We start from the raw sequence: 23,745 nt of genomic DNA on the forward strand, positions 1-23,745 counted from the left end.
ATTGGCCTTGATAAAAAATTGGCCCTTAGTGTAAGGGGGGATTAAATACGTGGGGTTACAGGGTTACGGGGATAGGGTTTGGGTGGGATGGCTGTCGGTGTAGGGACCGGGTGCTAGGGTTTGGATGATCAGCCATGATCTCGTTGAATGGCGGAGCGGGCTCGAAGGGCCGAATGGCCTACTCCTGCTCCTATCTTCTATGTTTCTATAAGATACAGACTACAGGGATGAAAGTCTAATCATATAGATCCTGAAGGAAGTTTTAGACAACAGTTTGAGTTGACTGACCTCTCATTCCTGCAGTACTATTCTGCTTTTATACTTTATTTTGGTTTTTGTGTCATTTCCTTGGTAACCATGGTGACAAGCTGCTGCACATGCAAGATCCATGAATTCTCAGCAGGCCTGCTATCAAAAGTGTAATGCTGCTTTTACACTCTACTTTTTGGAATCAGTACAGCATGCTCTTTGACACTTGTTTGATACCAAACAGCATTATTAAATGGGCAAATATACATCAGTGTGCTAAGCACCAGTCTTCCACTAGCAACAATGCACATCAGCTGCATTAAGAAAAGCAGGCAGTGTGAAGCCTACCAAAAATGGTCAGTTTAGAAATTTCAGACAACTAGTCCAGTGGGCAATGCTTTGTGCCTTTACTGGAGCATACTTGCATGGAGTTCCATTTTCCCCAACTTCATAGTAATGTGGGGAGCAATCTAAATGCGACTCCCCACTCACTACTAATAAATTGAGTCAGTACTGCATGCTTGATGCAGTATAAAAGGGGCATTGCATTTAATTACAAATATGTATGTATAAACACATGAATATTCACATGCAGACACGTGTTATTTTCCCTGGTTTCGCTTGGAAATTCTTCCTTGTATTAAAAGCTTGTGACATGCTGACATGATGTATGTGTACGTTAAAAATTCAGTTATTTTTAATTTGTACATCAGCTATTAGATTAAGGGTATCCAAACAATAGCCCATAGGCCAGATACAGCCCCCTGAGCCCTGGCAATCCAGGCAAATCGGTCCTATGTGTGTTTGTATTTCTTATTCATGGGTTTATTCAGCTTGAATTGTCTAAGCATGGAAATTAGGAAAGGATTGTTGGTAGCATTGCTGTCTAATTGGTGAATAAATCCTATAGCAAAACAGTAAGATCAGTTTGTATCAATATCCTGAGATATATTAAAAACTGTTGAGAACACAGATTTAAACGTTATATTTGGCCCACAAAGCTTCATGGTACAGATCTATGCAGCCCACAAGGTTAAAATTACTTAAACTCCGCTGCATTAGATTGCATTTCTTTTGTGATTAACACTCATACCTTGTGAGGAGATCTGGGAAGTGCAGGTGGAGTATCAAACGCCTGTGGAGAAAAGGACCTGTATGTCTTTGCAGGTGAACCTGTACCATTAAATAAAAAAGTAAAAAGGGCTGATATTTCAGAGGTGAAATGATTCCTATAAAATAAAAGTACTATTTATTACAACAAAATTGAATTAGTGTAGTTCACAGTTCAATACAAAGCCAAAGCGGTCAACATTGGACCAATTCTAGGGGTGAAATTTTTAGTCACATGCCACATACCCAAGGTGTCCACTTGTGCCAAACCATATACACAACAAAAAGTGGCAAGTTGCATCGGTTACGTTATACTCTTTTCCCCTCTCTTTTTGAATTTATGAATATTTATAACTTTTTCTTCATGGTCAGCCTGCCTGCTAGGGAACAAGAAAATGAGCAACAACTACAGAGGCATGGCTAGTCCTTGGTTTCAGACTAGATGTTTGTTAAGTAAATATCCACATGACATACATTTAGCTATATTGTGTGGAAGGCACTTTCTGCTAAAATGTGGCTAAACGGTATCCCCGTAGCCACACCTTCAGCTAGTCAGCAATTTCTGTTGGCCAACACTTACCTAGATTTCCTGTGACAGTCCCACCAAATTCTCACGAGTTTGTTAGCCTGAATATCTTAACTGATCACCGGCACTAAGATGAACACAGTTTATACATCCAATGTCCAAGAGTTCAATCAGGATCCCAATAATCTTGTTACACATTTGGATTTTTAATTTTGCTGTTACAAGTAATAACTTCAAGGCTATTAATGGTATGCATTGAATATTTGAAGATCTGTCTCAAATTGATTCACAGTGACATCTTATGCGTGCATGACTTCACTGATTGCTATCCACCCAACAAATACTGTCTTGGTAAAAATTGCAGTCCATCTCAGAAATGAGCTGGATCCTAAAAAAACTTACCAGTTAAGAAGAAACAAACACATGATGTAATTTGTTATTGCTATAATGTCACCAACTAAATTCATAGATGCTGATATGTAACAACAAAGAAACTTTCATTTATATAGTGCCTTTAGCAGAGAAAAACATTCCACAGTGCTTCACAGAGACAGAAGGGAAAGAATGGACACCAAGTCAAAGGAGTTAATAGGGTGACCAAGAGCTTGGTCAAACAGAGAGCTAGAGAGACGAGGGGATTTAGGAAGCAAATTTCAGAGCATAGAGCCAAGGCAGCTGAAGGCATGGCTGTCAATGGTGAGGTGAAGGGGGAATGCACAAGAAGCTAGAGACAGTGGAATGGAATGTTGGAGGAGCCTGAGGAGATTATATTGAGAGGGAAGGGCAAGGCCATGGAGGGATTTCAATATGAGGATAAGAATTCTAAGTTTGAGGTATTGGGGGACAGCAACCCAATGAAAGTCAATGAGGACAGGGACGATGAGCCAGGTGCAGGGAACGATGTGGGCAGCAGAGTTTTGGCCCAGCTGAATTTTCGGAAGATGGCAGGTCGACCATGAGAGAATTGGAATAGCCGATTATCGAGGTGACAAAGGCATGGCCGAGGGCTTTAGTAGCAGATGACCTGAAGTAGGGACAAAGGTGGACGATGTTTCCGAAGTGCAATCAGGCAGCCTTTTTGATGGAGGATATGGGGTCAGCAACTCAGCTTGGGTCGAATAGTACACCAAGGTTGCAAACAGTCTGGTTCACCGTGTATGTATAAAAGATCAAAATTGGTTAAAAATATGCAACTTAAGTGAATTTGACCTGGTACTTTTTAAATCACTGATTTTTAATATGTATAGGTGAGAATAATATTTCCCCACTCATCCTCAAAGACACACCATAAATTCACCAAAAAAGAACTACTTCATAAACATCTTGAATGCTTACCAAAACTATTAACATAACTGAATGCAAATGAGAATAGAATGTTTAAGAAAAGTTGCTTTCTCTAGGCTAACTGGAAGAGCAGTTCTGCTGAGCTCTGCTGGTGATCTTGTTATAAAATTCATTAATAGTGGTTTTATCCAAATGTCATGGTCTGGTGCATTACATCATACTACATGTCATTTTACCTGTATGTGTTGGCCTGGGTGGGACAGGAGGAGACACCAGCCTTGCACTGTCTGATACACAGGTTCGAGCTTCCTTACCACTGTCTAGACTCCAACTACTAGGAGTTGGGTTCATTACTGTGAAGGAATAATACATGCACTGTTTAGTGTACTGAAAAGAGTTCCTAATTAATATATGTCATTATTATACATTTACTACCATTTGCTTCAGTGGATTGGCTTGTGCTCACTGACCTACATTAGCTCCCAGTCCCCCTCAACACCTCTAATTCAAAATTTTCATCATGTTCAATCCCTTTAGGGTCTCACCCCTCCCCATCTCTGTAACCTTCTCCAGCCCTACAACGCTCCGTCAACTCTGCATTCCTCCCAATCTGGCCTCTTGTGCATCCTTCACTCCTTTCACCTTCAGCCGTCCAGGCCCCAAGCTTGAGAATTCCCTCCCTAATAACCTCTCTGCTCTCCACCTCCCACTCCTCTTTCAAGACCCACCTCTTTGACTAAACCTTTGGTCACCCCTCCTAAAATCTCTTTCTTTGGCTCGGTGTCCATTTTTGTCAGATTACACGTCTGTGAAGTGACTTGGGACTTTTTCTAGGTTAAAGGCGCCATATAAATTGTTGTCGTTGTAAATAGGCATACATTTCAACATATACAAAGCTAAAAGTCTGTCACAATTGTAAATTTACAAGTAATATATTCTCAAAACATGCATACAAACATCTTGTGCAATGAAACTTGTTAAATATAAATAAGGATGGCACTTTGACACAATGGCCCTGATATTAGCTCGGGAGCGGGGCGGGCGGGTGCTGTTTTGCGGTCGGGAAACCTGGAAGAATGGGTTTCCCAATTCGGCAAGACCTGATTAACATTTTTGGTCTCCGTTTCCCAACCGCAGCCAGCCAGATTGAGGGGCTGGCTGGCTATTGGGTGGGTAATCCTTCAGCACCAGGCCATAGCCAGGGAGCAGTTCGGAGGGAGGGAGGGATTGGAAAGGTTGGGGAGGGGTGGGGCCGGGAATAGATTGGAGGCCTCGGAGTGGGGAGGCGGAGAGGCAGATCGGAAAGACCCAGGGAGCGGGGGAATCGTGGCTTGGAGGGGGGAGGGGGTGGAAGCATGTAAGCTGGATCCAGCTGTCCTCGCATCCCGTTAGCTGCCAGGTTTCCCCGAGGCCCAGAAAACCCAGCCAGCCATGGTTAAATTTACATTTTAAATGGATATCAAATTTAAAATGATCATCAAATTACCAACCTGCCTCCTGGGAGCGGGTTGGTTGCCCGTCCCCATTAAAACCAGAAGTGGGCGGGTTCAAGGTGGTGTTTGAGATTTTTAAAAATTTATCATCCTATCCGACCCAAACCCATCTGTTTTTGGGGTTAAAATTTCCCTCAATGTGTTGAAAAATGAATCATGTGCCCTAATTACTTGATAAGTCACTGTAACAATCAGGCACCTCTGTAAATCAGAGGACATTCTGCTTTTCAGACTTCTCAATCTATTTTTCTAATCTTATTTGCAAGTTACTTTAATATAACACTTATAATACTCTATTGTCACAGTCGTGCAGAGTGAATCGCACATTTAATTTTTGCTTAATTCAAAAATATAGATGGTATATTAAATATATCACAGAGCACAAACACAAATACAGTTCAGAGAAGCCATCTAGGCCCACCCTTCCAGAAACTTACAATTCCTCTCACTCCATGATCATTGCATTCAGCTGCCTCTTCAATGCCACCACTCACCTGCTCGAAAGACCATTCAAGATATTAATCACTGTGTGTGAAGAAGTGATCCCTGATATTGGTCCTGCACTTCGAGCTGGATTTTCCGCCCGGCGGCGGGATGGTGGCGGGTTCACTGTTCTGCGGGTTCTGGTCCTACTCCCAGTTGCAGCTGCCCACCATTAATGATTTTGCCGAGATTGTCCTCATTAAGTTCGACGTGTGCACTAGCTGGCCCAATCGGTGGGTGCAGGTCGGCTGCTCGCACTTGATGACCCACTAGGATCCTGTATATTTAAGGGGACCATGTCCCCTTTGATTTTCACTTGCTTTCCTCTGGTTCTGAGTGCTGGTCGCTGCAGGCATGGCAGCTCAACGGTCCAAGACTGCTCCCCGTTTTAATGACGACTCCCTCCATGCTCTTGTGGAGGGAGTAAGAGGATGAAAGGAGGTCCTCTTCCCTTCCGATGGATGGAGGAAGCCTCCTCAGCACACCAAGGCAGCATGGCTGCAAATTGCTGAGGAGGTCAGTGCAAGGTCGGACTGTACACGCACCTGGGTGCAGTGTAAAAAAAGGTTCAATGATCTGATGTTCTCAGCAAAAGTGAGTATAACATCACACTTGCCTTTAGTCTGCTTCCCATCTCTTCTCATCCCCATCACTCTGCATTGGCAACCTACTCCTGCACACCCCAACTTAGCCTAACATCCCTTGCACCCTCAGCCATCCCCCTCTCTATGTACAGAATCACTTCACCATCCTACTATGCACCCCTCACACTCGCTCTCACTGTTATGCAATGACAATAACTAACAACGCACAGGGAGGGACCTTGGCATTGGCATCTCACTCCATCTTTGTCTCCCTCTAAACATCTATGTTATCCATACTTTACACTTACTCCATCAATCTCACTGAAACTCCACTTGTGTGTCTCATTGCAGGAAAAGAGAGCCCACAATAAGAGGGAGAAGGGAGAGGACAGGAGGATACCCACCATCCCTGGCGCATTTAACGAATGCTGAGGAGGCAGCTCTGGAGATCGTCGGAGGTGCAGAGGAGCTGGAAGTGGGGGATGGAGAGATGGGCACAGTACAGCAAGCTGGTGACAGAATAGATTTGCAACCCTATGATTTTGCTTTCGTGAGTGACTGATATGGCATCTGATGCTCATAGAAATTAAGTTCTGATCATCTGCACAATGGGATGTGTCTGCTACCTAAATATCACATGTCTAACTCATGCCTTTACTCCCCCACAGGACCATCGAGAGCCCCCCTCCCCACTGTCCACGAGGAAGAGCCGGACGACTCCTCAGAGGAACCTGCAGCCTCTGAGGGAGCAGCATCAGCAGAAATGAGCACACCCAGCACCAGTGCAGAGACACACACCTCGGTGGGTCATTCGCAAGATAGATTAGTGTCATCACTTGGTGTATCACAGCTCACAAGTGAGCAAGAGCAGATGGTGGAGACAGGAACAGCAGTGGAGAGTCCTCGTCAGAGGCCGCAGGGCGCTCCTAGCTCTGCTCAGCTGCGTGTGCCTCCAGGTCCATCCAGAAAGAGAGCAGTGCTGGAGCTTCAGGAACAAGTGCAGGAGGCTCTGACAGGGTTTGCAACCATGGGAACTGCAAGTCTGCAGAGAATGGAGGAGTCCATCTCAAACATAAGCAATGCCGTGGTGCACACAATGGCGAATGTAGGTGCCGCCATGGAAAGGACGGCAACCTCCATGGAGGACATAAATCGCCAGACTCAGGAAAACATGGTAACACTTCTAAATAGATGGTCATCTATGGAGGATAGCTGGGCATCTATTGAGAGAAACCAGAGGTTCATGGATGTCCTTGTTATGAGGAATGTCAGCACAGAAATGGGTCCTCATGGCCCCACTGATGTACAGCAAGGTGCTCTCCAGCTACTTGCTAGCAGAGAAGTGCGGGTGGCCCATGAGAGGGATGGTGGTGGTCGACAACAAGGAAGTGTGGGCTCCTCTCCAAGCGCTCACACTCCCATGCTACTGCGGAGCCCTCGGTCAGAGCCCTAGATGCCTCACCCAACTGAGACGGCCATCTCTGCCCCTGAACAGCCGCAGGATGAGCAGACTTTTTACGGAGCCCTCCAAGGCTTCCAAATCCAGAGGACGACCGCCAAAGGCGTCTAAGCAGGTGCAGCAGGGAAGTGAGCACACTGCCTCTACATCTGCTGAAGCCACAGGGAAAGCACCACGTAGAAGCACACGTAAGAGAAAGCTAAAACACAAGTAGTCACAAGGGTAGTAACTTGGGTGATTTCATATTATACAATTTAACGTTTGTGATCTTTATTTCCAGTGTATTAAAGTAATGCGATGTCAATGATTCAATGCATTGCCCTATGTGTGCTCAGAATTAAAAGTGGCAGAGTGAGGGGTGAGGCCACCTTTCATCTGCAGTGACGGTAGGGAGTGTGATAGGAATGCACAGTTCATTGTTCAGATGCTGTATGGTGTGGAATGGAGGTCCTGCCAACCCTCATGGGCATGTGCCAGTCACATGTATGTGCAGCGTAAAGTTACGTGAATCTGGCATGGATTAGTCCATCCCTTGCCCCACGGCCAGCAATGAGCTCGTGTGCTGGTAGCACTGGGACAGCCGCCTCCACCAGGCATTCCTCATCTGCAGCCTCATTCGGCTCTTCCTCCTCCTCTGAGGAGGCTGTGCGCTCTGCCACTTGTTCCTCAGGCAGCAGTAGGCCACGCTTCTGTGCGATGTTGCGCAGGGCACAGCAAACCACGATGATTCTGGACACTCTGGCTGGTGTGCACTGTAGGGCTCCTCCAGATCTGTCCAGGCATCTGATTCGCATTTTGAGCAAGTCTGTGGTTTGTTCTATGATGCTTCTGGTGGAAATGTGGCTCTCATTGTAACGTTCCTCAGCTTCACTTGATGGCCTCCTCATCGGTGTCATTAGCCACCTCTTCAGGGGATAGCCCTTGTCTCCAAGCAGTCATCCAGAAAGTTGGGTTGGTGGATTGAAGAGCTGAAGCATAGTGGACTACCGCAGGATGTATGAGTCATGGCAGCTGCCAGGGAACTTTGCGCACACATGCATAATGTTCTTCCTGTGGTTACACACCAGCTGCATGTTAAGGGAGTGGAAGCCCTTGCGGTTCACAAATACAGCTGGGTTGTGATGAGGTGCCCTGATAGAAACAGGTGTGCAGTCGAGGCGCCGTGCACCCTTAGGAAGCCTGCCATATTGGCAAACCCAACCACCTGCACAGTAACACTTGCTTCATCCGTTGAGAAGTCAATGTAATTGGCTGACTTGCCAAACAGGGCATCGGTAACCTGCGTTATGCATCTATGTGCAGCTGACTGGGAGATGCCGCTGATGTCTGCTGCTGATCCCTGGAAGGACCCTGACGCAAAGAAGTTAAGGGCGGTGATAACTTTGACAGCCACTGATAAGGAGTGGCCACCCGCTGCTCTGGGCTGCAGGTGTTGGTGCAGCATTGTGCAGATGTCTGCGACTACCTCTCACGAAAGTCTCAGCCTCCTTTGGCACTGCTGCTCAGTCATGTTGAGGAAGCTCATCCTCTGCCTGTAAACCCTGTGTTGGGGGTATCTCCTGCGGCGCGGTGTAGCCTTGCGCTGATGCTCTCTGCCCTGTGCAGCATCAGGTGGCTGAGGAGAAGGTTGGCGCTCTTACTGTCGGTGCTGCTGGTGTGGCTGGTTCTGCTGCGGGTGCTCGTCCTCCAAATCTGAGGACCAGGATGAGAGAATATAAATAGTTCCCATTCTGCTGGTAAAAATGTCACTTGAGGATGAAACGTTATAAGCGCTCAGTCAAAGTGGAGAGAGGTTATTCCAAGGAGGTCACAGTGTATATCGATCTCACAACACACACTTACAACCTCAATACACCTGAAAAATGTCTTCCAAATCCTGAAATCAGAAAGTTCTGCTTTTTGCAATTGAACAGGTTAGCTTTAATGCTGCACTTGCAGCTGTCAGCTATTCAGTTTGTTGGATCACCCAACACAATCAGCTGGCGTGTTTCTGCAACGCCGTGGAACATGCTGAAAATGTGGCATCATTGAAAAACCCTCTCAAAATAGCATTAAACAGGTAGTTAACAAGACCCGACACTTTGGAAAGTCGCGTGGAGGCGGGTTCGCAATCCACCATCAATCATTTTGAATTTAACTCCTGACCCACCTCCAAACCCGCCCTCTGAGCGCCGGCAAAATCATGGCCTTAGTGTTTGGAATTTTGTACATGTCGTCTTGTCCTGCAGCTGTGGTTTAACTTGAAATAGTACTTTGGACTAACCTTTTCTATTTCACTTCTATCCCTCTAAAAAGTCCCCATCTCTCCAATACTCCTTCTTTCAAGCTTGAAGTGCACAAAATTTTCTAAACATTCCTCATAACTCACACTTCCAGCAGTCAGGATCAGCATTTTTTCCCTTCTCTGCATCACTTCCAGGGCTTGGATGTTTACCTTGTGCCTTGGTGACCAGAACTGAATGCAGTGGGGAGCAAGTTTAGCAATGCAATTCAATTTCTACACCTGCTCTCATGGTTTATATGATATAATAATTGGATCTGTATGATTGAATTACAGCTGTATAATTCACCCACACTACCAATCACATTATACCATATCCTTGTATACTGTAATATATTTCCAAATACATTTATCTGAATACTAAATATTGTACATGAAAATATTGATGAACTGCCATTTTAAAAGATAAAATTCTAATCAAAATTAGTTAAACAAAGTATGTATGTGGAAAAACAATAGCACATGAAATTTAACAGACGTGCAAAGTTCTGCACAAAGGAAGGGAAAATGGGTGACATCTGTACTTTGTGAATAGTGTTGAAATGGCCAAGACTGAAGTTGCGAGAACTAGGAATCTTAGTAGACAACATGTTCACCAATGTAAAGTAGCAATCAAAAAAGCTAATAGAATGACGAACATAAGCAAAACGTAGAATATGAATCCATGGCAGTTGTAATCACACTATGCAGTGTTCTGGTCTGACCACCTTAAGTACTGTGCCCAGTTCTGATCCCCAGAAAACAACAGAGACATTGGAGACAGTACAGTGATGAGCCATCAGGTTCATCGCTAGTGTCAAAGGTCTGAATTATAAGGAAAGGCTGCAGAAATTTGGGCTTTTTAGCCTGCACAGGAGGCACTCGAGACATGATCTTATGGAGGCATACAGATAGTTAATGTATAGATGTCAGCTGTGGCTCAATTGGTAGCATTCTTGCCTCAGAGTCAGAAGGTTGTGGGTTCAAGCCCTGCTCCAGAGACTTGAGCACAAAAATCTAAGCTGACACTCCAGTACAGTACTGAGGGAGTGCTGCACTGTCGGAAGTGCCGTCTTTCAGATGAGACATTAAACCGAGGTCCCGTTTGCCCTCTCAAGTGGACGTAAAAGATTCCATGGCACTATTCCGAAGAAGAGGCCTATATTCTCTAGAGTTTGGAAGAATGAGAGGCGATCTCATTGAAACATATAAAATTCTTACAGGGCTTGACAGGGTAGATGCAGGGAGAATGTTTCCTCTGATTGGGCAGTCTAGAACCAGGGGTCACAGTCTCAGAATAAGGGGTCAGCCATTTAGGACAGAGATGAGGAGAAATTTCTTCACTGAGGGTGGTGAATCTTTAGAATTCTCTACCCCAGAGGGCTGTGGAGGCTCAGTCATTGAGTATATTCAAGACAGAGATCGATAGATTTTTGGATGTTAAGGGAATCAAGGGATATGGGGATAGTGCAGGAAAGTGGAGTTGAGGTAGAAGATCAGCCATGATCTTATTGAATGGCGGAGCAGGCTCAAGAGGCCAAATGGCCTACCCCTGCTCCTATTTCTTATGTTCTTGTATAAGAGCAGGGGAATTCTCCCCAGTGTCCAAGCCAATATTTATCCTTCAATCAACATCACTAAAAAACAGATTATCTGTTTGTAGGAGCTTGCTGTGCGCAAATTGGCTGCCATGTTTTGTACTTTTACAATAGTGACTACACTTCAAAAGTACTTCATTAGCTGTAAAGTGCTTTGGGACGTCCTGGGGTTGGGAAAGGTGCTATATAAATGCAAGTCTTTCTTTTTAAGAGAATGGAAAAAGTAAATCCAGAATATTACTTTAAATTAAAGAGAGAGTATGACAAGGGGACACAGGTTCAAACTAGTAAAAAGTAAATTTTAGATTAGTATCAGGAAGCTGCTCTCCGCATAAAAAGTGATAATGCATCTAATGCACTTCCAGTCAGAGCAGTGGAGGTGAAAACCCTGGGATCATTCTAGAAATATTCAGGTGCTGAAATGGCAAGATTTTAGGGTCTTTCTGGATGAATGGATTAAGGCGGCCTGATTTGTCCTCCTCATCCGTAATTATACTTTGATCCTGTGCTCTTGATTTTCAGATTGACCAACCTATACTCCATTGTCCAATGAAGTACAACAGCAATGATTAATTAGCAAAGAAAAGATACATGTAGAAAGGGAATTGTAGCATACACCAACCTTTTTCAGGTGCAGATAAATTGGGATCACTTCTGGGCATGCAGGAATCACCAATCTGCTGGGTAAGTGTCTGCTGGTAAACAGAGGGTTTATTAAAACAACGAGAAGCACCAACTCATCAAACATGACAAAAGGTGCAATGCCTCTATACTACTGTACTAAATAACTAGTGGGGTACCGCAAGGATCGGTCCTAGGACCCCAGCTGTTCACAATATATATTAATGATCTGGACGAGGGAATTGGATGTAATATTTCCAAATTTGCAGACGACACAAAGCTGGGTGGGAGGGTAAGCTGTGAGGAGGATGTCGTGAAACTCCAGTACGATTTGGACAGGTTGGGTGATTGGGCAGAAACATGGCAAATGCACTATAATGTGGATAAATGTGAGGTTATCCACTTTGGTGGCAAAAACAGGAAGGCAGATTATTTGAATGGCAATAGATTGGGAGAAGGGGAAGTGCAAAGAGACCTGGGTGTTCTTGTGCACCAGTCACTGAAGGTAAGCATGCAGGTGCAGCAGGCGGTTAAGGCGGCAAATGGTATGTTGGCCTTCGTAGCAAGAGGGTTCGAGTACAGGAACAAGGATGTCTTGCTACAGTTGGACAGGGCCTTGGTGAGACCGCACCTTGAGTACTGTGTGCAGTTTTGGTTGCCTTACCTGAGGAAGGACATTCTTGCCATGGGAGGAGTGCAGCGAAGATTCACCAGGCTGATACCTGGGATGGCAGGAATGACATATGAGGAGATTGTGTCGATTGGGCTTATACTCACTGGAGTTTAGAAGATTGAGAGGGGATCTCATCGAAACCTATAAAATTCTGTCAGGCCTGGACAGACTAGATGCAGGAAGGATGTTTATGATGGCCGGGGAGTCCAGAACCAGGGGTCATAGTCGAAGGATAAGGGGTAAGCCATTTAGGACCGAAATGAGGAGGAATTTCTTCACCCAGAGAGTGGTGAACCTGTGGAATTCTCTGCCACAGAGGGCGGTGGAGGCCAGTTCATTAAATATATTCAAGAAAGAGTTGGATATATTTCTTAAGGCTAAAGGGATCAAGGGATATGGGGAGAAAGCAGGGACAGGGTACTGAATTTGGATGATCAGCCATGATCTCATTGAATGGCGGAGCAGGCTCGAAGGGCCAAATGGCCTACTCCTGCTCCTATCTTCTATGTTTCTATGTTTCTAAAATCATGACCTGTTAAAATTCCACAACAATTCAAGTTTGTTTATAGTTCACAAGGGATATTTTTGAACAACCTAAAATCTATCATAAAGGTTCACTTTGAGGATATAACCTAGTCAAGGCTTTATTTATTTTGCAATATCAGTCCACTGAAAATTTTGCAGATATCAAGTTTTCAAAGTGAAGACAGTAGCTTTGTAAAAAGGTTTCCACTGTTTTAAAACCACTGCTGTAAGCAAAGTTTAGTTTAGTACATTGTGCAACATCATCAATTGTAGCACTAATGGGAACGTCATCTGTCACCAATGAATGTTGCTTCACTTCCATACACAGTGAATAATACAAAATCTCCCTAGGTTTTACAGTTTTACAATTAAAAAAGGCAGATTAACATCCATACTATATTTTAGCCTCTGAGTTGTGTGTAAAACTTATTTAAAAAACTACAAATCTGAAGTAGCCTTTTTTTCTCCAATTTTAAGAAGTTGACGACATGATTATCCACTGCTTACGTTGATCGACGCACTAAGCTCGAGGAACAGCACCTCATCTTTCGATTAGGCACTCTACAGCCCTCTGGACTCAACATAGAGTTCAACAATTTCAGATCATTTTTGTCTGGGCTTTTTTCTTCCCTCCCACATGGCAGCTGTCCTTCATTCTGCCAGGGTCATTCACACTTCATCTAGAGCCATCCTTTATTCCTTGAATATCTCTTAATGTCTCTCAATGTCTCTTAATCTCTCCTGCTTTCTATCCTATCTCTGACCTTCCCTTTTGTTCTTTCATCCCCTCCCCCTTTTCCCAGCCCTCACTTGCTTTAAAATCTATCCCTCTTCCTGCTTTTTTTCCAGTTCTGACGAAGGGTCTTCGACCTGAAACGTTAACGCCGTTTCTCTCTCCACGGATGCTGCCCTGGCCTGCTGAGTTTTTCCAGTGTTTTCTGTTGTTATTTCACAATCTGTCTAGTTTACTTGGTTATTTAGGTCTATGTTCAGGACCGGCAGATCATTTTCACCTCCGTCCTGTCCTGTTGCCATGTTCAGATCCTCTATTTCCTGTTCAGAGCAGAACAAAAAAAAAGTCTTTCATCAAGATAGTTTAACCCTAACTGATTGTATTTGACCTTTCCATGCTCCCAGGAGTGCAGGGATCATTTTTTCCACAGAGTATTTAATCACCTACAGGCCGACTTCTCTTCGATCTTGCTTTGAACTAGACCTCTATCCAACTTTTATTTGCCATCAAGTTAATCAACATGGCCTAAACTGCTTTTTCTGAGAGGAACTGGTCCATTTTATCTTGAATGCTTCAGTCAAGTCCACATGCTTATTTGAGAGAAATACTGGCACTGACCTTTCTTAGTGGTCTGCTTACCTGTGCAGGTTCCATGGATATTGGATAAATGGCACTACAAGGCCGTTCTCTGGGAGATAAGCATGTATTTTCTCTTGAATGTTTGTGCTTATCAGAGAGCAGTGGGGAACCTAAAATATACAGTAAGCAAACAATTTATTTTAAACCATTTGGCTATTATAGTCACACAAAGATATTCATACTTTCAAACATTTTATCTCCTTTGACAAACAGTTTGCACTTTAACTTTAAAAAATAGCAGTTAACTGGATTGAGCAGACCTACCTCTGGCACTGGATGGAGCTGAACTTGTAACATTTGGAGAGGCTGAATGTGTGGAGCTTAAGCTCGAGGTAGATGGACTTGCCTACAAAGAATATACAATGAGTTTATTATTAAAGGAATACTTTGCTTTTGAAGGACAGGAAGTTATTCCCAAATAGGCTAAAATGACATTATTTTGACTCTCAATAGGTATGCTAGAAACCTACCAATGGGATCCAAACTGCTGCTGACTCCTTTCAAACCATCAGGGGCCCACCCCACTGTGTGTTACTGCTCATCAACTGTACTGTCCTCATTTAAGGAGTCTACTCACGCCAATAGAAGCAACAAACCTACATAACTGCTACTTTGGCCAGTTCAAAGTATCTGTTTAAATCAAATGGGATATATTTAATACAATAATACTGTTATAGTGATTTTCATTTATAATATACCTGCATATGAAAGACTTCATCAGAACTTTCAGACTGCCCAGTAATGTTACTAACTTCAGCTGATGCTTGTGATGACAAGGATGAAGAAGAATATCTGTTGAATGCTGGATAACTTAATGGGCTGCAAGAAAGAGCAGAGCACACCAGCATTAACGTACCAAGATATTTTTTTTCTCTCTGCTGCAATGACAGAAATGATTACATTGAAAGAAATGCAATCTATTGAGTGGATAATTATTTTTAAAAACTGACAGCTATTTTACCATTTTTCTTTTTGATCCTTGGCACAATGCTGGTTTATGGAGCAGTGAGCATTCTCAGTGCACAGCACTACAGAAATAAACTACTCTGTTTCAAGTGACAGGCTGGTTATTTATTGAGAATTTGGTTGATAGTTCAAGACAGCCAGTTACTTCCAGCTTTACAGAATTCACATCTTGGTCTCAGCTGATATACGCACTCAAGAATTTCCCAGGAGTTCGGTTTACCAGTGTCTGTTGAGTTGTCTAGGGGCTGAAAGTTTAGTGTGAGGGATGTTGGGAGGAGAGGGGTGACTACCTTCAAACTACTTAAGTGAACTTCTTGACATGTCAAGTAAAAAGTACTTGGAATGTTCCACTTTGGGGCATCTGGCAAGTGTGGACATGGGGATCGGGGGAGGAGAGAAGATGGCGGGATGGAAGAATGTGGAGCGGGAAGTATTGAGACATTATTGATCATGGATGCAAGTCTGCATGAAACTTGTTCAGGATAGATATAAGTTAACAGATATATGTCTTCCAACAACCAGATCTTTGGTTTGAAATTTTAAGCATACCTCAGAAAGGTATTTCAATATATAGAATACAGAGGCTTATTTTTCAGATTTTAAAGCAGTCACATTTTCATTCCAAGCAGAAAAAGATAAGAACCTTCGATCAGATTTGAAGATGCAGGACTGTCTTAATTAAACAATGGAGGAAACTCATCTATGTAACCAACACTTAGTTAAAATTGCCTTATGGAGGCACAGAAATCTTCTATCAGGGGGCCCTCTGCAAGCAGCTCGCACCCTTGGCCCAACGCAATATCAGGTGGCCTCGAGGCTGACCCAGCCTGCAAGAAGGTGGATTCGGAAGGGGGGGGGGGGGGGGGGGGAGCACCAGCTGCCCGTATTATTTTTGTGGAGCCCAGAGGAGCTCCTCCTGGCCCCACAAAAATGATTTAGACTTACCATTTTGGGGCTTCTTGCTCTTGACCTCCGAGTTTTATTGAGCAGAGCACCTGTGGCGCACTCTCATTCCAATAGGCCCTCTAAATTGCTTTGGGGTCCGACATGCATCATAGAACCCCGATTTGCATAGATTAATGAGGTTCCCTCAGGTGGGCAATTAGGGCACGCATCAGAAGGGCAGAGTTAAAATGCCGGCGTAACGGGATTAGGGCGAGAAGTCAACCACCTCGATTTTAATTCCGCTACCACCCCATTTCTGCGGGTGGAGGTAATTAAAATTGCTCCTCATAGGTTTTGTTTTCCCTGCAGGGAGGTGGACCGAAGGTGGAGGCTTGTATGATGCAAAGACACAACGTCATCTTCTCTTGTACCTTCTGAACTGTGCTGCAGGTGTTCAAATAGGCAAAACAGATGTTAACCATGTATCATCATTTTCACCAACAATCGGGATACGTTTTGACCATGCATTGCCCATTATAATAGGACTAGCTGGGGAGCCCCGCGTTGCGAGGGCAATTTTGGGGCGAGAGGGCAATTTTGGGGCGCTTGGTCTCCCTGCCCGTGTGTCCCCCCTCTCCCCGTCATGTCCTCTCCCTGTCCTATCCCTCCCTCCCCTCCGCTCCCTCCCCTCCCCTCCCCTGTCTCCCTCCCTCCCTCCCCTCGCCCACCCCCACCCCCCCACTCCCCTCTGTCCCTCTCTCCGGCCCCTCCCCCTGCCTAGCGCCTAAGGTCCGGAGCTGAGGTCCCCCGCGTATGGCGCGGCTGATGGACGACCGCTGTGGGCGGGCGGGCGGCGCATGCGCGGTCAGTGGGCAATTTTGGGGCGCTTGGTCTCCCTGCCCGTGTGTCCCCCCTCTCCCTGTCATGTCCTCTCCCTGTCCTATCCCTCCCTCCCCTCCCTCCCTCCCCTCTCCCTCCCCTCCTCGCCTCCCCCGCTCCCCTCTGTCCCTCTCTCCGGCCCCTCCCCCTGCCTAGCGCCTGAGGTCCGGAGCGGAGGTCCCCCGCGTATCGCGCGGCTGATGGACGGCCGCTGTGGGCGGGCGGGCGGCGCATGCGCGGTCAGTGCGGGCGGCGTGAGCGCCCCGCGATTTCCCGAGGCTCGCCCCCCCCCGCAATTTCCCGAGGCTCTCCCCCCCCCCCCCCCGCGATTTCCCGAGGCTCTCCCCCCCCCACCCCGCGATTTCCCGAGGCTCTCCCCCACCCCCCCCGCGATTTCCCGAGGCTCTCCCCCCACCCCCTATTAAATTGTTATTTAATTCCCTAACACATCATTAAAATATTTACCTTAGTTCCCTAACGCACACAAAGTGTGGGGGAAAAAAGTGAAAAATCAAGATGGCGGCCACTCACCTCGGTTCAGAAGGATAAGGCCCGCCCACACACGCACCGATTGGTCGACCGGTCAGGTCACCGAAGCGTAGGATTGGTCAATCGTCGAGTCACTCGACACTCAACTGTAGGAAGGAACCCGCCGTCCGATTGGTCGACCTCGACATCACACGGTCGCTAATGAGATGCTAATGAGCGGAACGCTGAACGTTTTTGGGATACCGCGGGCGGGATTTTTGTCCGGCCGAAACGTAAATACGCCTATGACCGGTCCGGAATCGCAAGCTTTCTTTTGAGGCGACGCGCGCGTCGGTACGCTCTGTAACTTTCAAACGTATAGAGAACGGACAGACAGACATCGGGACAGACAGAAGAGCCGCTTTATATATATAGATATGTGTTTTTCAATATACATAAACAAATGAAATTGTTTAAAAAGATCAAGAGCTGTAGGGTTAATAACAGAGCATTAGAATTAAATCGTTACTTTTTAATCGGGAAGACTAATTACACCAAAATTATATAGTACTGCTCTTTCAACTGACTGTTCTCCTGGGTAATTAGAAAGATGTGTAGGCCATAGCATTTCTTACTTCAGTGCTCTCTGAATAAAAATGAAAAACAGAAAGCATTAATTTGAAAAAAAAAATATTATTTTGCAGATCATCTTACCTGCGTCTGTTGACAAGTCTGGCTCCATCTGGGCTTATGGCACCCAGTGCGGGATTCCTACAAGTACGTGGGCTACCATTGGTTAGGTGTATTGGACTCACACGGGCATATCCTGGAAAGTCCTGTAAATATAGGAAATATATTATAGAATACAGTCAACAAAATATGCAGCTGTAATGGCAACATAATGCTGTTTGCACTTTGTATTCCCATGCAAAAAATTATGTAAATAAACTTCAGTTTGGAGGCAGCAGTCATCAAACTGAGCCGGAGCTTCTGCAGATTAAATTCGATTTGGCGCAACAATCATATCTGTGGATCGTCCGACATGCTGAAACCAAAAAACACCTCCACACTTTCCTGAATCGAAAAGAAGCATAATTACTTTGTTGTGGTTTTTGTAACTATCTCAGGCTTAACTTTGTTTTTAATAGAAATATTGAAGGATATGTCCATAATCTATAATATATTAAAAGTCATATGTCCAGCGCACACGTTCTGTTTGCCAGTCTTAGTTCCTGTTGTCACGCTTTTGTTGGCAGTTTCACTGTCAACATGGTCACCATCATCACTTTGGTAATGGTTCAAAATAAAACAGTAGTAAACCAGAACTAAAGAGGGAGGGAGTGTCTGAATCAAAAAAGGAAAGCAACTAGAAAACTTCCAACGATAAACCACGAGGGACTTGTGAAAACAACCAATCCTGAATGACATGTCAGGCAAACTTTTGAATTAAAAAATGGAAAAAAGTGAACCAATCGAATCAATCTAAATTCTTTTGAACAATTGTCTGCTTTTTTTGCTCAGTAGCTCAAATTCCTAATGTCCAAAATATTGTTTAAAACAAATAAAAAATTACGTATTTCATAACAACATGATCAAAATGTATCCACTGTCTTGTCTTTTGAGTCTTTTAATACCTTCAGTAATGCAAGAACTTAAGAAATAGGAGCAGGAGTAGGCCATACAGCTCCTCGAGCCTGCTCTGCCATTCAGTAAGATCATGGCTGATCTACCTCAACTCCACTATCCCGCCCTATCCCCAAATCCCTCGTGCCCAAGAATCTATCGATCTCAGTCTTGAATATACTCGACGACTAAGCATCCACAGCCCTCTGGGCAGAGAATTCCAAAGATTCACAACCCCGAGTGAAGAAATTTCTCCTCATCTCAGTCCTAAATGGCCGACCCCGTATCCTGAGACTATGACCTCTAGTTCTAGACTCTCCAGCCAGGGGAAACATCCTCTCAGCATCTACCCTGTCAAGCCCTGTAAGAATTTTGTATGTTTTAATTAGATCATCACTCATTCTTCTAAACTTGTGAATATAGGCCCATTCTACTCAATCTCTCCTCCTAGATCAGCCCTCTCATCCCAGAAATCAATCTAGTTAACCTTCATTGCACCCACTCTAAGGCAAGTTTATCCTTCCTTAGGTAAGGAGATCAAAACTGTACACAGTACTCCAGGTGTGGTCTCACCAAAGCTCTATACAATTGCAGCAAGACTTCCTTACTCTCATACTTATCCAAGTTACACATCATTTTCCAGTCATAAGTGCAGTGTTATGCATGTGGGCTGGGCAAATGCTCAACATTCATACACCCTTCAGAAAAAAGCATTAAAGAAGGTGGAACCAGAAAGAGATTTGGGCATTCTAGTGCCATGAAGCGATAGCTAGAGCAAATAGGATTCACTCTATTGTGTTGGGGTGAATCTATAGGACAATCGAGTAGAAGACGAGGCATGTTATTTTGTCCTTGTACAAGACCTTAGTCAGGCCGCACTTGGAATACGGTGTCCATTTTTGGTCTCCTCACATGGTGGGTGATATTGAGGCTTTGGAGAGGGTGCAGAGGAGGGCCACTAGACTAATTCCCAGTTTAAAGCATTTTAGTTATCAAGATAGGCTAAAAGATTTGGGACTCTGCACTTTAGAGAAGCATAGACTTAGAGGTGAGACTCCGCACTTTAGAGAAGCGTAGACTTAGAGGTGATCTGATTGAGGTTTATAAGATAATGCAGGGAATAGATAGTGTTCCAGTTGACAGCTTGTATCAATTAAATAGGTTAGCGAGGACCAGGTGTCACAAATTTAAGTTGTATAAGGCCAGATCCAGGTTAGATGTCAAGAGGTGGTTCTTTTCTCAGAGAATAGCGGGCCTCTGGAACAGGCTGTCGTCTCGTGGTGGATGCTGATTCGCCGAACTCCTTTAAGCGAGAGCTGGACCGGTTTCTGGTAGGTACTGCAGGGTCCGAGTGATCGCCTAGACTAGCTCCGATCGCCTAAATGGGTCGGCGGAATTTCCCAGACTTTTCCCCCCCAAATTGGCCTGTCTTTTTCTCTCCCAGGAGATCAAATGGTTTCAAGTGGGGTGGAGCGTATATATTGCTTGAGACAGGCTCGATGGGCCAGAGGGTCTTTACCTGTCCGTCATTGTTCACATGTTCGTATACTCCAACCCCCTTGCAATAAAGACTAACCTATGCCTTCCTAACACCTTGCTGTACCTGTTTGTTAACTTGTTGTGATTCGTGTACAAGAGCACCACATCCCTCTGGATACCAACATTTACTAGTTTCTCATCTTTTAAAAAATATTCTTCCTATCAAAGTGGATAATTTCACACTTTCCCACATCATACTCCAGCTGCCAACTTCTTGCCCAATCACTTAACCAGTCCATATCCCTTTCAAACCTCCTCACAGCTTACTTTCCCACTTAGCTTTGTATTGTCAGCTAACTTGGATATATTACACTCGGTCTCCTCATCTACGTCATTGATATACATTTTGACGAATAGTCTGTGCTTGAACTTAATGGGCCAAAAAGTACCGTAGCTGCCAAACTAACGCCATTCGTTAGACTTGCCCTTGCCCATTTATGGAAACAGCACAGTGCCCTCTGCAGGACATCCGGGACCTTTGTGAACAGGGCAAGCAATTGTGTATCTCCTTAACCAATCAGATTGAAGTATTGTGAAATGAACAACACGGAGTCTGAACCAGGAAATGTAAGTTAGAATGGTGAATTCAATGTCAAATCAGCTGCAGAAAGTGAAATAAAGAGAGGGAAAGAAGAGACAGAAAGAAAAACTAAAACAAATATAATTTATTTTTAAATCTTTAATAATTAAAAGCTGAAGGAATGAGACTCCATACTTGTAATAGTTAATTTTCAGTGCCAGCAAGGTTGTTTGGCAGTAATTAAGACTCATCACACAGTTAAAAAGGGTACTTAAACTGAAATGGACAAGACTCAACTTTCTGTGACGAATTTAGTTCATATCTACCATCCAAGTACCGGAACTTCACACCGTTCAATGCATTGGAATGATGAGCCAGACAGCGAGATACCGTTATCACAAAGCAAACGGCAGAGCAGCGCGCTATGGATGGCAACTTCTGGATTTTTGCGTTTAACCGTACATCTGCCCTCACCTGAAATTGCTGAGCAATTTGCGCGTAAATAATGGTGAGCGCTGTTATTATTTCGACAGTAAATTCAGGCCCATTATTTTTGCCCAGAGCTGTAGCTATTAGCTAGAGGCATATCCTATGTTTTGAGCATGTGCAACATGCATGATTTTCCAGGAGGTAACATTTGTACTTACTGAGCCCAACTAACTGGGGTACGGTAGCATAGTGGTTATGTGACTGGACTAGTAATCCAGAGGCCTGCACTAATGATCCAGCGACATGAGTTCAAATCCCATCACAGCAGCTGGGGAATTTGAACTCAATTAAATGTATACAGTGGGGGAGACCTCAACATTGACTCTGGACCCCATGAAGTCTCATGGCATCAGGTCAAACATGGGCAAGGAAACCTCCTGCTGATTACCACCCACCGCCCTCCCGAGTGTAATATAATATATCTGCGAAGCACTGAGCGTAGCAAGGGCACATCCCAATACAACAATAGTGCTGCAATTCTCATCACCATCATCTGATTGCATTCCTTCAGTCCAGCCTTATGGGTCTTGCCCTCACTTCACTACAAAAATAACACCAATGCCAAATCCCGAAAAAAATATTCAAACAACTCTATTCCATCTGTGCCTAATAGTTAACAGGAATAATTAAGAATCACCCTTGTGCAACCCCTTAATACTTGTCTTGTGTACTCATTTATTTATTCTAGTGCTCCTAATGAGGTGTTTCCCCAGTAGCTACAGCTTGGGAGTTGGAAGGCTGCGAACTTCCATTAAGGACACTTCAGTTGGCCATGGTGGGCGACCTCGAGCAGGGCTGGGCCTTAAGGGCCTGGCTGCAGCATCTCAGTGTGGCCGGAGCTGTCTGGCCCAACTGGCTGTGTGGCATGAACAAGGGCACTGGCTGAGTGGGTGGTGGGGGAGCAGGCATGTTGTCCTTGAGAAAGGACAGTAGAGACCTCTCCTGTGGAGCCAAGGCTACTCTCCTGTGACTGCACCTCAGCAATCCTACAGGCTTTCTGAGAGAACAGAGTGCAGGAGTGATACAACGTTCTAGAAGCCTCGGTCAACACTGCGCCCCCCCCTCCACCCCGCAGAGCCAAGATGGCAGCCGTCTGATCTTCTATGACAGCAGTGTGAGCAATGTGCGCGGCCGCGCAGCAATCGGCAAGGTCCCGCGCAGGCCACTCACCGGATTTTACTGCGCATGTGCAGAAATTTAAAGGGTCAGCGCACTAAACAAAACAGGTCGCGCAGAACAAAGCGCAGCTTACAGGGAGCGTCGAGTGTGAGCTGTCAACAGAGGCTCCATCATGGTGGGCACCATTGTCATGCTCATGGAGCTGATCACACTTCATGTTGGACAGAATGGTCTCCATGCTCTGTGTGAAGCCCCAACACAAGTTGGAGTTGGACTCCTCCATGCTCTGAGCGATAGTGTGCAAACTCACTGGCGTGCTGCCGAGTGCACATAGCATTTCCTGGTTTATATCCATCAGCCTTCTTCGGTAGACTGGACCCTCAAACTCAGCATCCGATTTATGTGCAGCAGAACTAGTATGTGATCTCACCCTCCCGAGAGCTGGCTTCCTATCGCCCTGCCATAAGCTCCAGTGACCAGTGATTTACTGCATGAAACTCCCTCCTCTAACCTACCCTCTAAAGTACACATGCTGCCAGTATCCGAGTAACGCTGTATCTTTTGGAAGGCTGCCTTCCTCATCCGACACTGGCACAGGGGCCTCGACATTTTAGCTTTTAGTATGAAGGGGGAGCAGAGAGAGAAGTGGCTGCTGAAAGCAGCTGCAGTTTGACATAGAAAGTATGTAGTATGAGATAGAAGTAAGAAAGCTGAAAGAGATTTGAAGAAACCCTGCGCAATCTCTCCTCCAGCAATGCCACTGGCATTGGTCGCGACCCTCCCCTTGCCCATGATGGCCAGCATGTCTTCGTCTAGAGAGAAAAGGGTGTGCAGGCAGACTCCTCCACCTCCTCCGGTTGCCGTGTCTTGCCCGATGTTGTGTGCAAACTTCTCCTACAAGAAAGAAGGGAGTTCATTAGTGAAAGTCTTGAAGCATTTTGAGAATGTGCTGACATGGTAAAATACTTTGTCTGCTGAGTAGAAGATGTGACCTGTAGGGAAGTGAAGGTTGCAATGGTG

At 45.1% G+C, this 23,745-nt stretch overlaps 1 protein-coding gene across 5 annotated transcripts in view; it reads right to left on the reverse strand.

Moving 5' to 3' along the window:
* Positions 1-23,745, reverse strand: part of LOC147106218 (dedicator of cytokinesis protein 4-like) — a 398,161-nt gene that overhangs the window by 11,454 nt on the left and 362,962 nt on the right. For 2 of the 5 annotated variants that reach the window (XM_086009128.1, XM_086009126.1), the window contains exons 45-51: positions 18,150-18,271; positions 14,936-15,056; positions 14,502-14,583; positions 14,238-14,347; positions 11,669-11,741; positions 3,406-3,522; positions 1,343-1,422 (exon numbers count right to left, since the gene is read on the reverse strand). In XM_086009128.1, coding sequence (XP_085865254.1) covers positions 1,343-1,422; positions 3,406-3,522; positions 11,669-11,741; positions 14,238-14,347; positions 14,502-14,583; positions 14,936-15,056; positions 18,150-18,271 — 705 coding nt within the window. The remainder of the gene's footprint in view (positions 1-1,342; positions 1,423-3,405; positions 3,523-11,668; positions 11,742-14,237; positions 14,348-14,501; positions 14,584-14,935; positions 15,057-18,149; positions 18,272-23,745) is intronic. The other 3 variants (XM_086009127.1, XM_086009130.1, XM_086009129.1) reach the window with 3 other exon arrangements.

Source organism: Somniosus microcephalus, chromosome 16 (assembly GCF_052327205.1).
Source record: "Somniosus microcephalus isolate GS21.2 chromosome 16, FLI_Smic_1.0, whole genome shotgun sequence".
Taxonomy (NCBI): domain Eukaryota; kingdom Metazoa; phylum Chordata; class Chondrichthyes; order Squaliformes; family Somniosidae; genus Somniosus; species Somniosus microcephalus.